The 15026-nt window shown below is 41.0% G+C and overlaps 1 protein-coding gene across 1 annotated transcript in view; it reads right to left on the reverse strand.

The window, feature by feature from the left end:
- Window positions 1–862: 862 nt before the first annotated feature.
- Window positions 863–15026, reverse strand: part of LAMC1 (laminin subunit gamma 1) — a 121227-nt gene continuing 107063 nt past the window's right edge. Inside the window, exons 21-28 of the mRNA XM_005893079.2 lie at window positions 14008–14145; window positions 13332–13476; window positions 11501–11650; window positions 11120–11234; window positions 9951–10150; window positions 8565–8723; window positions 5845–5944; window positions 863–3895 (exon numbers count right to left, since the gene is read on the reverse strand). Coding sequence (XP_005893141.2) covers window positions 3639–3895; window positions 5845–5944; window positions 8565–8723; window positions 9951–10150; window positions 11120–11234; window positions 11501–11650; window positions 13332–13476; window positions 14008–14145 — 1264 coding nt within the window. The 3' untranslated portion in view covers window positions 863–3638. The remainder of the gene's footprint in view (window positions 3896–5844; window positions 5945–8564; window positions 8724–9950; window positions 10151–11119; window positions 11235–11500; window positions 11651–13331; window positions 13477–14007; window positions 14146–15026) is intronic.

A 15026-nucleotide genomic window follows, 5' to 3' on the forward strand; every position in this document is an offset into this window, starting at 1 on the left:
AAGCTTCCCGCTGTCTCTGTGGTTCCACACTTCTTCACGTGGTCTTCAGTTGCTTCAGCTGCGTCCACCCTCGTGATGGCCTGCTGGTCCCCCACCTTACTCACTCCTCCCTTATGTTTGAGAGCGATTCTCGTCGTCTGAAGAGTGTACCCTTAGCTGAAGACGTATTTGAAAGGTGGAAAGACAACTCTTTACATACATCTGCTAATTCAGGAAGCCCAAATAATTTGAAAATAGTCCTCGACAGTCATTAATCAAGTACTTAATCAAGTACTGAGACAACACCAGGGGGTCGGGTAAACTCCAGCCCGCAGGCCCGGGCCTATTTCTGTAAATAGTTACACTGGACCACGGCTCCGTTCACTTGTTTACAGATTGTCCCCGGCTGCCTTCCAGGTCCCACAGCAGAGCAGCTGTAATGGACACTGTGAGGTCTGCAAAGGGTAAAACATTTACTATTTGGAGCTTTACAGAAAAAGTTTGCCAGCCTCTGTACCACACCAAAGTATCCCAATCTGAGACAAATATATATGCGTATTACACCATTGGGTGTGTGTGTGTTCAGTCGTGTCTGACTCTCTGAGGCTCCACAGACAGTAGCCCAACAGGCTCCTCTTGTCCATGGAATTTTCCAGGGAAGAGTTCTGGAGCGGGTTGCCATTTCCTCCTCCAGGGGATCTTTCCGACCCAGGGATCAAATTCATTATCTCTTGCATCTCCTGCACTGGCAGGTGATATACTCACCCACACTGGATTATTCTCAGAAAAATCATCCAAAAAATACACTATGAGAAGCTTCCCCTTTGTCATCCCTTTTAAAACATCTTACATCCCCAGTACCACACTCAAGCCACACCAAGTATAAAGGGTTACAAATATTCAGATTTTATTATAAATAAAATACTGTTCTTTTTAACATAAAAAAATGCCAAGTGTTGCATTTTTTTTACCACCCTGGAGAGCAAGACTGTAGAGATTAAGGCAAACAGCTCAAGTGAAGGCACATGGAAAAGGGCCACAGTTGGAATTGAAAGGGAAACTTCCAGGGAACAGCTGTGTATGTTCCCTGCGACACCCCGCATTCTGCAGCAGCCACCCTGTCAGTTTCATTACATATAATACAGATAACTGGAACTATACAATACAATAATGGCTATATTGCAGGAGTGTAATGAAGGTATCCTCTTATAAAGAACTTTTATTTTAAAAATAAAATTCTGTTTAAAAATATACCACATAGATGGAAAAGGAGAAAAGAAACCACCCATCTCCCCAATTTCACTGTGGCCTAAGACTTACTGGAGTGAACCTGACCCAGGGCTCGGTGGGAGAACCACCTTCGCAGTCTATCTTCAGTCCTTTTCCTGCAACCTTGACCAAAACGTCTACTGGGATGTGACCACGTAACAAGAGGAACTAGCTAGGAAACACTGATGTGAACACTTGGCAAGAAGAGTCATGCCTCCTGTGATGGGAGAAGAGGCCTGAGAGGAGGGGTGGAGTGATGCCAGGTCAAGACACCGCTAAGTCAACTCTGGGATGCGAGCAGGAGACGGAAAGGACAAGAACGAGGACAGACCACCTCCCACTCTACCTGTCCACAGTGCGACCCCTGACGCCTTACCAGTGCTCAGTAATCACGCACCTCCCGATCAAAATGATCCAGCCAGTCTAAACAACTGCCAGAAAGGATATTTCCAGCTCATCCCTGGCTAGGCTCACACTGATGGTGAAGATGTCCTTCAGCACGCTTTCCCAATTCCAGCATTCCCTGTCAACCTGGCGTTCCTGCTCTGGGGCAGGCGTGAAGAACACTGTGCTGTGGTTGAGGACCACCAGGACTGCAGTGGGAGAGGGCTCCAGGTACCTCTTTCTCATGGCTGTGTGTGGAGGAAAGCAGGTGGATGTGAACGTCAGAGAACAGACACGCTGCGAACACAAGGCGAAGAGCAGACCAACGGGGAGCAAATCCAATCCAAAGAATGGCAGATGAAAGAGAAGGAGGTACACAGACGCACTGTGCCAGTGAAGAGGAAAAATGGAGTGAAGAAGTGAGCAGACAGTGTCATTCCAGAAACAGGACAAGGGTATTTACATAAACTCCTTACTCTATAATCATGATAAACAACAACAAAAAAAACACATTCACACAAAAATATAAATTTGAAATAATTAATAGCACCAGTGTGTCAGATAATAGTTTCTTTCCCCCGCTACGCAAAGTACAAAGTTGCATAGTGTTAAAGGCTATATATGAATCTTGAAGGCAGGCTGGCAGGAGGAGGAAGGGGTTTGTGGCAGAGAATCATCACGCTGCGATCTTGGAAGAAAATCACAGAGCTGAGGACCAGAAGTTGAGAAGCCCACTAGGAAACTCCATGTAAGGGCCTTCCGTCTACACTTGGAGGGGAAGGTCTAGAGGTGTTTGGATCACAAAGTGCAGGAACTAGATGGTGTTGGCAGCTGCGTGAAATACTGAGTGCAAGTATTTGCCACCAGGATTTGGCAAACAATGTGTTTTGAGGGATTCTACGTGACGGGAACATCAGAAGAAAACGGAAACTAAAAAAAGGGTCTAATATTTCATCTCTCCCCAATGGAAGAAAAATGGATACGTGGGATCCTGACAATGCAAGTCACATCTAAGTTCTATCCCTTTGCTAGAAAAGATTAGGACAAGGAGGCTTTTGCTTTGTTTGTCAAGATCTTAAGGACCAACCACCCTTCTCTGCCAGGTAACAACACTAGTTCCAAGACTAATATACTAAAAAAAAAGCTCTAAGAATTAGTTTGATTTTGGAAAAAAAAAAAAACTTTAGTGGTTATCATATCCCTATTTCTTCTGTATAAATTCCACTTATAGGAATAGAAGGCGTCTGTTGGTGAGTGCAAGCTGCCCGTTCAGATTTAAAGTATCAGCTGCCCAAAGATCTGAAGAAAGTTTATCTTCCTAGTCAATTATTAACATCTGAGAAAATGTTCGGCCTACTTCTGCAGTCTCATATTCTCCTGGAGACTGTCACAAATCATTGCATCCTTACCCGTGGATGGCTCAGTGTCCTAAACTCAAATAGCTAAACAACGGATGATGGCTCTCGACATTCTGAATGACCAATACCTTTGGCACAGGAGGTGTATCTCCTTTTTGCTTAAAAGGAGGAGGGGCAGGAGATGTAGATGCATTTTCTTTGCCTAAAGACTGGATATACTGGCCATCACAATGCTACTGTTAGTAGCCAAACTTTTCCTTCATAGAAACAAGAGTACTGAGACTGAGGAGGTTCTGTTGGCATCAGTGAGAAAGGGAGGGCTACTTGCTCAGCCCTGGCATACAATGGTTCCCACGCAGTGTTTGAGCCGCAGTACAGCAACGCAGGATGCCACGTCCTTATGCAACTCGGAAGGGACAGGTGGGTCTGAGGGAGCGCCGTTAAGTGGAAGAGAGACTTTATTAGATAGAACCCTTTGTTCCTGATTCACGATGTTTAATTTGCTTCTCTTTAAAACTGTGTGACTTTTCCTGGTTCAATAGGACAGTGGTGGAGAGCAGCAGAGAGTGGGGGGGGGCAGGGGTCTGAAAAATGTAATCTTTGTGTGCAGGCACTCTGTGGCCTCACAGTGGCTCCCTAAGGAAGACGCTAGGGCTTCTCAATGGACGGGGTGTTGAAGCAGCCGGAGGGTAGGGTCTTCTTGATGTCTTCCAGGTTGCGAATGTCCTTCAGGATCTCCTCGATGTCTCGGTTATAGTCCATGATGGCAGCCTCCTGCTTCCTGGCTTCGTTCTCCAGGTTAGACACCTTCCTGTCTAGATCACTGACTTTCATTTCTTCTTTGGCTTTGTTCAGGGTGCCTTCAATCTCATTTAGCTTGTTCAGGTCCACTGTGTCCAGCTGCCCTACAGAGTCAGAAGAGGACAGACGTGTTCAGTACGAATTATGACATCACTCCACAAGTACCGCCCCCCGGCCCCCAAACCCACCAGCCTTTTCATAAAGGAAGACCAGCAGCTGCCATTACATAGAAGTGGCCTGAGAACTAGACGCCTAACTAATGAGAACACACAGCACAGAGAACTCTATCTGACGCACTGCGGTGACCTCCATGGGAAGGAAGTCCAGAGGGGTGCGGGTATGTGTACATGCATGGCTGGTTCATTTCGCTGAAGAGCAGACACTAATGCAACATTGCAAAGCAACTGTACTCCGGTCAAAGTTAATTAAAAAGGGAGGGGGCACTAACAATGCAAACCAAGTACAAACACTGACCTAACCCAGCAGGGATGGGCAGAACATATCATGAACATTGGGGCTGGATTTTTTCTTTTTTTCCCTCAGAATATGGTTTCTGTGAAATGTTTTCTGAATATATAGCTCCTATGTCCTAGCCCTTGTGCCTTACTTGTGGTTTGAAGGTAATCTAGTAACGTTTAATCCCTTTTTCTTTTTCATGTTTATATATGTAATCTTTTTGTCTTTTTAGTGCCCTTTAATAAACATAAAAATCTTTAAGCTAGAACCCTAAGCCCTCAGCTCTTCGATATCAGGGAGACTGGGTTGCTTTGGGGGAGTGTTACCCTGCTCCCAGAGTTAGACTCTATTATAGAAGCCCTCCTGTGGAGAATGGCCAGGGTTGAAAGGCTGAAATAATTTTAGCAAAGCTTTGCTTTAAAATTAGCATGAAAAAGAGTCCCTTTGAAAGCAACTATTTCTATATAAATGAAAACAGACAGCCAGCTGCGGTACTTGATGTATACTGTACTTGATTAAATTCTCACAAGACCATTTGACATCAATGATTCTCAGATGTTAAGTAATTTGCCCAAATTTGCACAGCTTACAGGCAACAAAGCAACGATTCCAACCCAAGTCTGACTAACTTTAAAAGCCAAACTTTTCTGCCACAAAAGCTACCTCTTCTAGCTTACTTTCATTTTAAAATCCATCTGCTGGCCCATAATTTATTATTCCTCAAAATTAAGAGATAAAAATATCACATACACCCCACAAAACAAAACATTGACCAAAACCAAGCTTTAAAGACTAACACATTAAAACAGGATGCCTTGCTACACAGCTGTCCTAGTTAAGAGTATCGTGTGCGTGCTAGGTCACTTCGGTCGTGTCCGACTCTGCAACCCTGTGGACTGTGGCCTGCCAGGCTCCTCTGCCAAGCAAGAATACTGGAGTGGGTTGCCATGCCCTCCCCTCCAGAGGATCCTCCCAACTCAGGGATCGAACCTGGGTCTGCTACCTGGCAGGTGGATTCTTTACTACTAGTGCCAGGTGGGAAGCTCACTGGTTAGAGAAATTACAGCTCTATAACGCAGACTGGTGACAAAGTACATCTATCCCATAAAGGGGCCTGCTCCCTATCAAACTGGATTAAAGGAAAATTTCAATATGCTTATATTTCCTTCAAAACAAAAGCCTTTTCTCTCATTTTGCATAAAAACCATCAGCTCATCAGACTATTCTTTAAAGTGCTCTTTCATTCTATCACTGAAATCCTTCACTTCAAACTCTCTGAAGACATTCTGCCAGCGGGACGAGCTAAGAATGATCATTGCTCAACCCTATTATAAATCTTGACCATAAAAGAGCCATGCTACCTGGCAGCAAACCTTTAAAATTTTATTAAGTCCTTGGATCATGGTCAGATTCCAATACTGAGGTCAGATTCCATGGAAGGACCTAGTAAGTACATGTTGAATTAATACAACTTAAAAGTCACGATTCAGTTTATACAATCTTTGCACTGTAATATCTACTTTTGAGTCAACGATCTCAGATCCCAAGAACAGTACAAAGAATTCAAAGACTGCCTACAATGACTACAGTTACTTACCAAGCTGCTCCAGGAGGTCATTAATAAGGTTGAGAAGGTTGGTAACAGAGTTTTTGGCTTTTCTGGCATTGATCTCGGCTTCCTGAGCAGCCTGTGAAGCCTGTACACCAAAAAAGGATAAATAATAAATGATACATTTTCGTCTTCTTGAAATATCTTTCCCCAATGAGTCAACAAATCTAATTTTCAGATGGTTTCCCTTCTTTTTTGGGGTCATAGCTTCATGTTGAGGATGTTGCTATTTTTAATTTACATGACCGTCATAAAAAGGTAGTCGTATACCTATACTGTATCTGTATTTCAAAGATCAATGTTATTATTTCTTTTTCTCACTTTCTTACTCAAGAATACATGAAGGTGTATTCAAAATAAAACCCATCAAGCAGAAACAAGTTACTCAAAATTTTTTTTTTGTGGTTCTTTGCTTCTCCTTTTTTAAAAATTTAACTAAATTTATTTATTTTTCAGCCACCCCATGTAGCATGTGGGACAGTTCCCAACCAGGGACTGAATCTGCAACCCTGCAGGGGAAGAGTGGAGTCTTGACCGCTGGACCACCCAGAAAGTCCCTGCAAGTTACTTTTTAAGGATGAATACAAAAACAATTAATACATTTTAGAACTAGAACATGTCCTCCAAGACTTGATTATTAGAAATAGCCTCTTCTCAGAAAATTTTCCTAATTATGTGATATTCTTTTAAAACTCCCTCTCCCCCTGTAATCACACACACACATACACACACAAACTGAGACAATACAATTTACATTTTAAAAAATCAACCAAAGGTAAATCTATTTGGGAAAATTCCATGAAACCTGAACAAATATGCTTCTGCATGAGTCACAGGAAATGGCAATGGAAGAGGAAGTGTCTAAGGATCAGAAAACAGATGCTCTCACAAATAAATCTGGTCGGGATATACACCAGGAGCTTTGAGCTTTCCAACACAGAACTGTTTTTCCTAGTTTTTTCTGGGTCAACAGAAATACAAAACTTTTGGATAGAGAAACAATGTGAAAATTTTAGAAAGAAAAGAAAGCAAGAGGAAAAAACCTTCAGAAATAAAGGATTAATCTCTGTTCAAATCGCAGCCACTGTGTCTTCCCGGGCAGTCTGCAAATATCCTAGCAGAGCTGCTGGCCCTCAGACTGCAAGTCACTGATGGCATTTACCCCGCTGTCTGCAGCCCCCTCTTCTAGGAACAACTGTGAGCTTTCACCCTTTTCCTTAAAAAAATAGGTTACAGACTCCAATAATACTGATGCAATTCTGGCCTTTCAGGCTATTTAACTATAAATGGGATAATACACATGAGGGTGCCCTGTGCTCCTTATAAATTATTTACCAAAAGGAATAAAAGATAGATCTTTTTTCTTCCCTTTGAATGGAATCCATACCCTCTTTGAGGGTATGAAGATATAGAGAATATATATCTTTTTCTTTCTTTCAACAGGCTCTAAATCTCATGATTCTATGACTGCATTAAAAAAAATAAAATCCAGAGACCCTCAGCACATATGAAAAACACACATTTTTACTATGTGGGAATTTTCACTTGAGACATACCTTGCTATAGAAAATTCAGATAATCCAAAACAAAAATCAAAAAATGCATAATAAAATAAGGTATTTGCAAAGGGATACTTCTGTTATCACTTCCCTAAGGACTTCATTAGATTAACAAGCTTAGTAATTCTTCTTTCTATCCCAAGGTGAAAATGATCTACCATGATCATTTATACAGTCACTCAGTTGTGTCTGACTCTTTGTGACTTCATGGATATAAAGTCCATGGACTTCTCCAGGCCAAAATACTGGAGTGGGTAGCCTTTCCCTTCTCCAGGGGATCTTCCCAACCCAGGGATTGAGCTCAGGTCTCCTGCATTGCGGGCAGATTCTCTACCAGCTGAGCCACCAGGGAAGCCCAAGAATACTGGAGTGGGTAGCCTATCCCTTCTCCAGCAGATCTTCCCAACCCAGGATTTGAACTGGGGTCTCTGCATTGCAGGTGGATTCTTCACCAGCTGAGCTATGAGGGAAGCCCACACAAAGGACTTCATGTCCTGTCATGACTGTGATTATAATCAGATTGAACCGGAAAGAAATTATTTACATTGTGACTCCACTAGTATTTTAAAAGCAAAATATTGCATAAAACAGAAAAATGGACCCCAGTCCTTCGGAGGACCACACATTCACAAGTTAATTTTGTTACAAACAGAGCTATGTATACACATCATCACAATAAGTGAAAAACTGAATTGGATATAAATTTGGTATGTTTTGTCATCTTCAAATCTGTCCTTTTACACAAGAAACTGGTCTTTGCTAAAGGCAAGTTGCTGGGAGACTAAGAGGAGGAAGGAAATTAACTTTTCATTGCATTCCTTTTTTTTCCCCTTTCTGACTATATCCCATTTATGAATTACTCATTCAAAAATATAAATACATACTTTCAAATGTCCTAAAGCCTCAAATGTGTAAAACAATGTTTTGCTTTTAATTGAGAGTAGCTTTGGAAAGGAACTCTTGTGCAACAGTCTGGCAGAAGATCCAAATTCTTTGTCTTCTATGTAAGTTACTAACCCAATTCTTGATCAGGAAACACAATTGAAAACAGAAGTCTATAGGAAAGAGACTCCTCAACAAGTCAGGAATCTTTCATCACTGAACACCCTTCACTTTCTACTCGTTAGCAAAAATGCCAAAATCACTCACCATCCCTGCCATCATCATATCCTGGTCAGCATCTTCTTGTTTTTTCTTCAGCTCTTTTTCTGCTTCCTGTAGTTGTTTCAACATATTATTCACCTCGTTATCCAGATCTGTAACTTCTGCAAAAGTCCTTTCAGCTTCTGCCTTGGTGCTGGTAGCGTTCTAGACACAAAATAAACAATTGCTGATGAAAAAATGTTTTCCTTTCTCTAAAGGATTCGGCCGCTCAAAACTAGGATACAGAAACAAGAGGGCAATCATTTGCCCTATAATCTGTACTGTAAGTTGAATTATGTTATCATTTATTTGGGCTACAAATAGCAGTAATGAAAAAAATAACATTACCACCTAACATAATAACATTTTACACAGCACTGTTATTTGTATCCTCTTATTTAATCCAGTTAATAAAAATTCCTGTTCTATCGTTGCCATTTTTACTTGGGGTCACATCGCAGCAACATTTAACTGGTGTATACTTTCCACCGCATCACACTGATCAGACTCTTTCACATGGATAACTTTCTATTCAAAGCTAGTCTTATTCTAGTTGGCAGTTCATTATAATGTACAAAAAGTCCATAATCCTGAAATATGATATATCTGCTCTAAATAAACTAAAAAAATGCATGTGATTTTCAAACACATGTAAGTTTCAATCAGCTCCAATCTCTCCTTTAAATGAAACAGACTGATCTTTAAGTAGGAGAAAGCCAGCCAAAAGAAGTTATTCTTTAAGATGAGTAGAAAGAATCCTGGCACGGGCAGCTATAAAAATTCTAAAACGGTAGGGCTTAGATATGGAAATACGTTTGAAAGTGGGCGGGGCATGAAACTCTGTATAGACTTGACAGAAAAAAATAAACTATCCATGGCAGGGAACTGTGTTTATTTAGAAAGAGTTCTTTAGAAAAATCTTTAGAAAGAACTGATTTTTTTGTGGGAGGGGACTCTATGGGTCCCTGAAGCCATCTCCCTCCTCACAACTCAGACGCTGCCACCAAGACATAGTAGAGATTTTAGAGTAAAGGACCCTTTCTTTCTTTCGTTGTATCACACAGCACGTGGGATCTAGTTTCCTGACCAGGGACTGAACCCGCACCCCCTGTATTGGAAGCATGGAGTCTTAACCACTGGACTGCCAAGACAGTCCCAAAGGACCCTTTCAGTAACTCTCCCCTCTTAATCAACATGGTTACCTGCTCTAATGCTTGGTTAAAAAGGAATGACAAAGATGGAGTAATATAACTTTAATGGAGTCAAGGAAAAAATGTGCAAGACCTTTCAGTGTGTGTGCGGGGCAGGGGTCTGGAAAGAACCTGGAAAACGACTAGAGAACAGAGAACATGTGAGCAGAGGCCTGGTTCCGGACAGGAGGGGCGCGCACACCTTCTGGACGGCGCTGGCAATCCTCTCCGCCTCGTGGGCCTTGTTCCTGGCCTCGGTGGCATCTGCGGCGGCATTGCCCAGCGCCTGCTGAGCTTCCCTGGTCTTTTCATTGGCTTCAATTATGGTCTGGTTGATGGCAGGGATTCTCCTTAGGGCCTCCTCTGCAGCCGTCTTGTTATCATTCACTCGCCTATCAAAATCTAAAACAGGTTCCAGGAATGCATTTGAACTAAACTCTCAACAAGCCAAAAGGGAAACTTTCAGGGAGCTGTCATGAGATTTTGTTTTATGAACAATGGAAGTCAGGGCAAAAGAATGAGAAACAACAGGGACTGAAATCTTAGGAGAACAAAGCTCACAGCCCGATACGGAAGGTTCGTGAGAATGAACACCTGCTTCTGCAAGGCAAATTCTCACTTGAAACATTTATTTTCATGCAGAACCGAGGATGCTATCACCTCCACCTCAACCAATATTGAAAGATGTAGCTTGTTCTGTGTTTGCTATGTGTAAGGTACTGAGTTGAGAGCTTTATGAATTTTTGTAACTGCATCATTGGTATATGTTAGAAAATTGAGGATTAAAAAGGTAGATCATTTTTTCAAGGATTCACAGTAAGAGTAAGAGGTAGATTAGGGATTGTAACTCAAACCCACTGACACAGAGCCCATACATTCAACCATTATCCTGTAAAGCTTCTGTATTTACAGAACTTATATTTATCAGAGGCAAGTTCAAGGCTATACAATGAATTGAGTGTAGTTCTTTTTTATCTTGGGTAAAGAAAGAAAACAAAGACTGAGATGCAACTGGCAAAGAAAATTAAAGATACTCTCAATTTACCAATACTAAACAGATAAATAGGCATATCTTGATTATAAGAAATATTTTTTTTTTTTTGGTTTTCATACCATGGGTAAATAATGACATGAACTCTGGGATTTTTCTTTGAAATATTTGACATAAAAAAGGTAGGGAAGGTGCTGAGGGATAAAGTAAGTGCAGTAAAAATCTTAATTGTTGAATCTGAATGACAGGTATACAGGATTTATTATACTATTATCGCTCATACTGTATGTGGTCAGAAAATCTCATAGTAAAAATCTTTAACAAAAGAAAGAAGAGCAGCCTCACAGAGGACATTTACCCTGCTGCCTCCCCACTCATACCTTTCAGGTTGTTGAGAATGTCATTGGCTTCTTGTAAGGTGTTTCGTCCCTTTTCGGCAGCTTCTTCCGCGAGGGCCTTGGCAGCATCAGCTCGGGCAAGGAGCTGGTCAGCAGTCTGCAAACACATGGCAGATGAGAGGACAGAGCCTCCTAGGTAAAGCCTCCTCCCTCCTAGCAGACCGGGCGCCTCCAGGCCACCCCACTCTGAGCAGCCAGCATGCGACAGGCTAGGCCTGGGCAGCAGCAGAGAACCCTCCTCTGATTTCTTCTTTGTGGGTTTTGTTGCTTCTGCAATTTGTGGTGACGGCTCAGACACAGCTTACAGTCAGACAATTTCAATTTTTGCCTCACGAAATGAAGCAATCTGCAAAGCAAACCAACCTGCTGTTCAGTCTTTCCTTTCTCCAGAAGTTTCTTTACTTCAAATTCTTTGCCTCTCATGTCATCTCTGAGGTCCTCGTAATCTTTCAACTTCTGGTCAATCAGACGGTCCAGATCTTCAGCTTCCTTCTTGATTTTATTTGCCTCATTCTATGAAAAGCAAGCAAGATCACATATGTTAGAAAAAACAACCTAAACTGCCCAAAAGATAGCCTCGGTAACTCTGTAATACTTAGTAGATAGTTTTGAAAAGAATAGCACAGGGCAAGATTTTATGGACCTTTTTAAAGAAAAAAAAAAAAAAGAGGTATACCCTACCTATACGCAGTAAAATGCACAGTACTTAGTTTAATGAGTTTTGACAAATATATTCACCTGTGTAACCAAACCCCAATCAAGATACACAGTATTTCCACCCAGGAAATGCCCTTGTATTTCTTTCCAGTCCATTTCCCCACCCACCTCTCCAACAATGTGGCTGTCACTGGTCTGTTTTTTAAATCATCATAGATTAGTTTCGCCTATTATCAAATTCCATATATAGGAAATCATAAGTATGTACAAACCTAGATAGCATATTAAAAAGCAGAGACTTTACTTTGCCAACAAAGGTCCATATAGTCAAAGCTATGGTTTCTTCAATAGTCATGTAGGGATGTGAAAATTGGGCCATAAAGGTGGCTGAGAGCCAAAAAATTGATGTTTTTGAACTGTGGTGTTGGAGAAGACTCTTGAGTCCCTTGGACTGCAAGGAGATCAAACCAGTTAATCCTAAAGAAAATCAATCCTGAATATTCATTGGAAGGGCTGATGATGAAGCTGAAGCTCCAATACTTTGGTCATCTGATGTGAAGAGCCGATTCATTAGAAAAGACCCTGATGCTGGGAAAGACTGAAGGCAGGAGGAGAAGGGGATGACAGAGGATGAGATGGTTGGATGGTATCACCAAATCAATGGACATGAGTTTGAGCAAGCTCCGGGAGATGGTGATGGACAGGGAAGCCTGGCGTGCTGCAGTCCATGGGGTCACAAAGAGTTGGACACAACTGAGCAACTGAACAATGACGACAACAGTATGTACATGTCTGAAGAGATTTAAAATATTACGATAAAAACAAAGACCTCAGACATAAGAATGGAAACTTAACATATTTCAAGTTTAATGTAAAAAATACACCATTTATATAGAACCTGGTGTGAGGATTCATGATTAGAGTACAGATGAAATAAAATATCATCAATCCCCAAATATTTTGCTTGCCCCAAAGCATCCTGACATAGTTCTTTCATTTAAACCACTCATTTCTCTCTTGTTCAAAAGCAGATAGTGCCTGGGAGCAACGATCTAGGTGTCAGATATAATGTGGATTTAGAAGTGATTATTCATATCACTGAAGGAGTCTTTTCTATTTAATGTTTATAATCACAGGATTATTTTACCTCAATAAGTTTTTTCAGGCAAGGCTTTATTGGGGCCCCTGCTGCAGCAGGGAGGAGTGAGAACAAGTAACACTTGTTCACTCGTTCACTGAAAAGGGTGAGCCTGTTCCTTATATGGGGTGAGGGCAGGGGTGTATTAACGTATCTAACCTAGAACTCTGACTTTACCAGTAAGTCAATGGGAGGTCAGAGGAGGTACTGTGTTGGCCAATATCATAAGATCTTATGGAAAAACCCAAACGAACCTTTTGGCCAACTCAATAGGGACTGATGACAGTTGAGGGGCAGTCAGAAGAGCGCTCCCCCAGACTGAGGGGGCATGTGGGTGTGTGTTTGGTGGGGAGAGAGTGGGGGTGGCAAGTCTGTGCAGGCAGGCTGTCAGCCCAATACCTCCAGTGCTTCCGAATCCACAGGAGTGAGCTGGGCTACACTGGCGTAGATCTCCACCGCTTTATCACCAGCCTTCTTGGCCTCCTCGTGTACTCGGGCAGCTTGCTTCTCTAGATCCTGGGAGATGTTCTTCGCTTGTTCATACCTAAGGAACAAAAAGATGTGACCTAATGAAAACCTACATTCCTTTTAGCATCTTAATGCTCATCAGATTCATTCTAGTTTAAATCATCGTGACAGTATTTTCAAAACCTCAAAGAAATGCTATATTAAAATGCTATTATTTAATACCAATATAGCTTAAATTTCTATTTCACCTCATCACTTTATAGCATATAATGTACCATACGCTTTCTTATTTCAGACACTTTTTAAATATATGTAGCTTATTTTCTCTGCTTATTCTGTGATTATTTTTTCTCTTCTCATTTATGCAGAATTTTAACATGGTTAGTTAGAAAGTAACATGGTTAGTCTTTACCATTCTCTGCTGATACAGCAATTGGATCAAATAAAATCTCTGTGGCTCTCGATCCCTTGCTCTAATTACTGCATCATTTCAAAAGCACGATTAATAAAAGATACCTTACTGCATCAATGTCTGACCTGAACTCACCAGCATTTAATTCTTCATTGAACTGGTGCCACTTACAAGAACAATTTAAACTGTACTCACTTTCTATTAAGCTCTTCAATCTCAGATGCTGTTTGATTTTCTCCTGCTAGTGTCCTCAAAAGCAGATTGTATGCCTCAGCTGAGGTATCATTCGCTGTCTTCGCTACTCGTACAATGTCATCAGCTTCTTGTTTATGGCTATATAACATAACAGGAAAAACAAGTCATGAAACAGAACCTTTTAATAGGGAAAGAAGCAGAATTCAGATAAAGCTTACCTTATTATATACATACATTACCATGGGCAGAGTTCCACAAATATTGAAAAGTCTTATAAATTTGGAATTTTGTTATCATTTCAGTGGGGCTGAGTTTATAAATAAGCATTCTATAATCTGAGAAAATGACACTTCCCAGGAAGATTAATGATATAAAATATATAGGGACAAATGCTTTTACTTCCTAAAAATTACTTTTAAATTTAATTATTTAAGAATATTTATACGTGAAACCATGTATGCTGGCAAGAACTCGTTTCTCTAGTCATAAACACAAATCTCAGACCTCATCTTTAATGGCTACTCTGGTTCTGTTACTACCTAATCTTAAAACCCCTTTGACTATTCAGATTTCTCACATGCAACCTAGGAAGAGTAATTCAATGCCAAATGGCAAAGAACATATCAACTGGAACTGCTGAGCAACTGCTAAGTTTTTTTTTTCAGCTCTAAAATTTCATATTACATTGTCACACTGCAATACATGGCCCTTCTTTTTGATCTGATAAACTTTCCTTCAAATTTCATGCAAGAAGTACACCACAATTAATTTATCTCCAAGACCTAATTTTTCTTGGGAGCTTTCTATTAATGTTTTCAGGTGTCTTCTTTTAATCAGAAAATCCAGCTCTGAAACCATGAATGCTCTATGAACTAAATTACAGCAGTTTACACACTCACATTTACAGAGAACAGAAAGAGAGCACATATGTTAAAGCAAAAAGCCAATGCAATTGCTCAGACACTGAGGCTAAAATTCTACCAGGTTTTATTTAAGCACCCTAGACCCATGAGGTCTAC

This window comes from Bos mutus, chromosome 16 (assembly GCF_027580195.1).
Source record: "Bos mutus isolate GX-2022 chromosome 16, NWIPB_WYAK_1.1, whole genome shotgun sequence".
NCBI lineage: Eukaryota > Metazoa > Chordata > Mammalia > Artiodactyla > Bovidae > Bos > Bos mutus.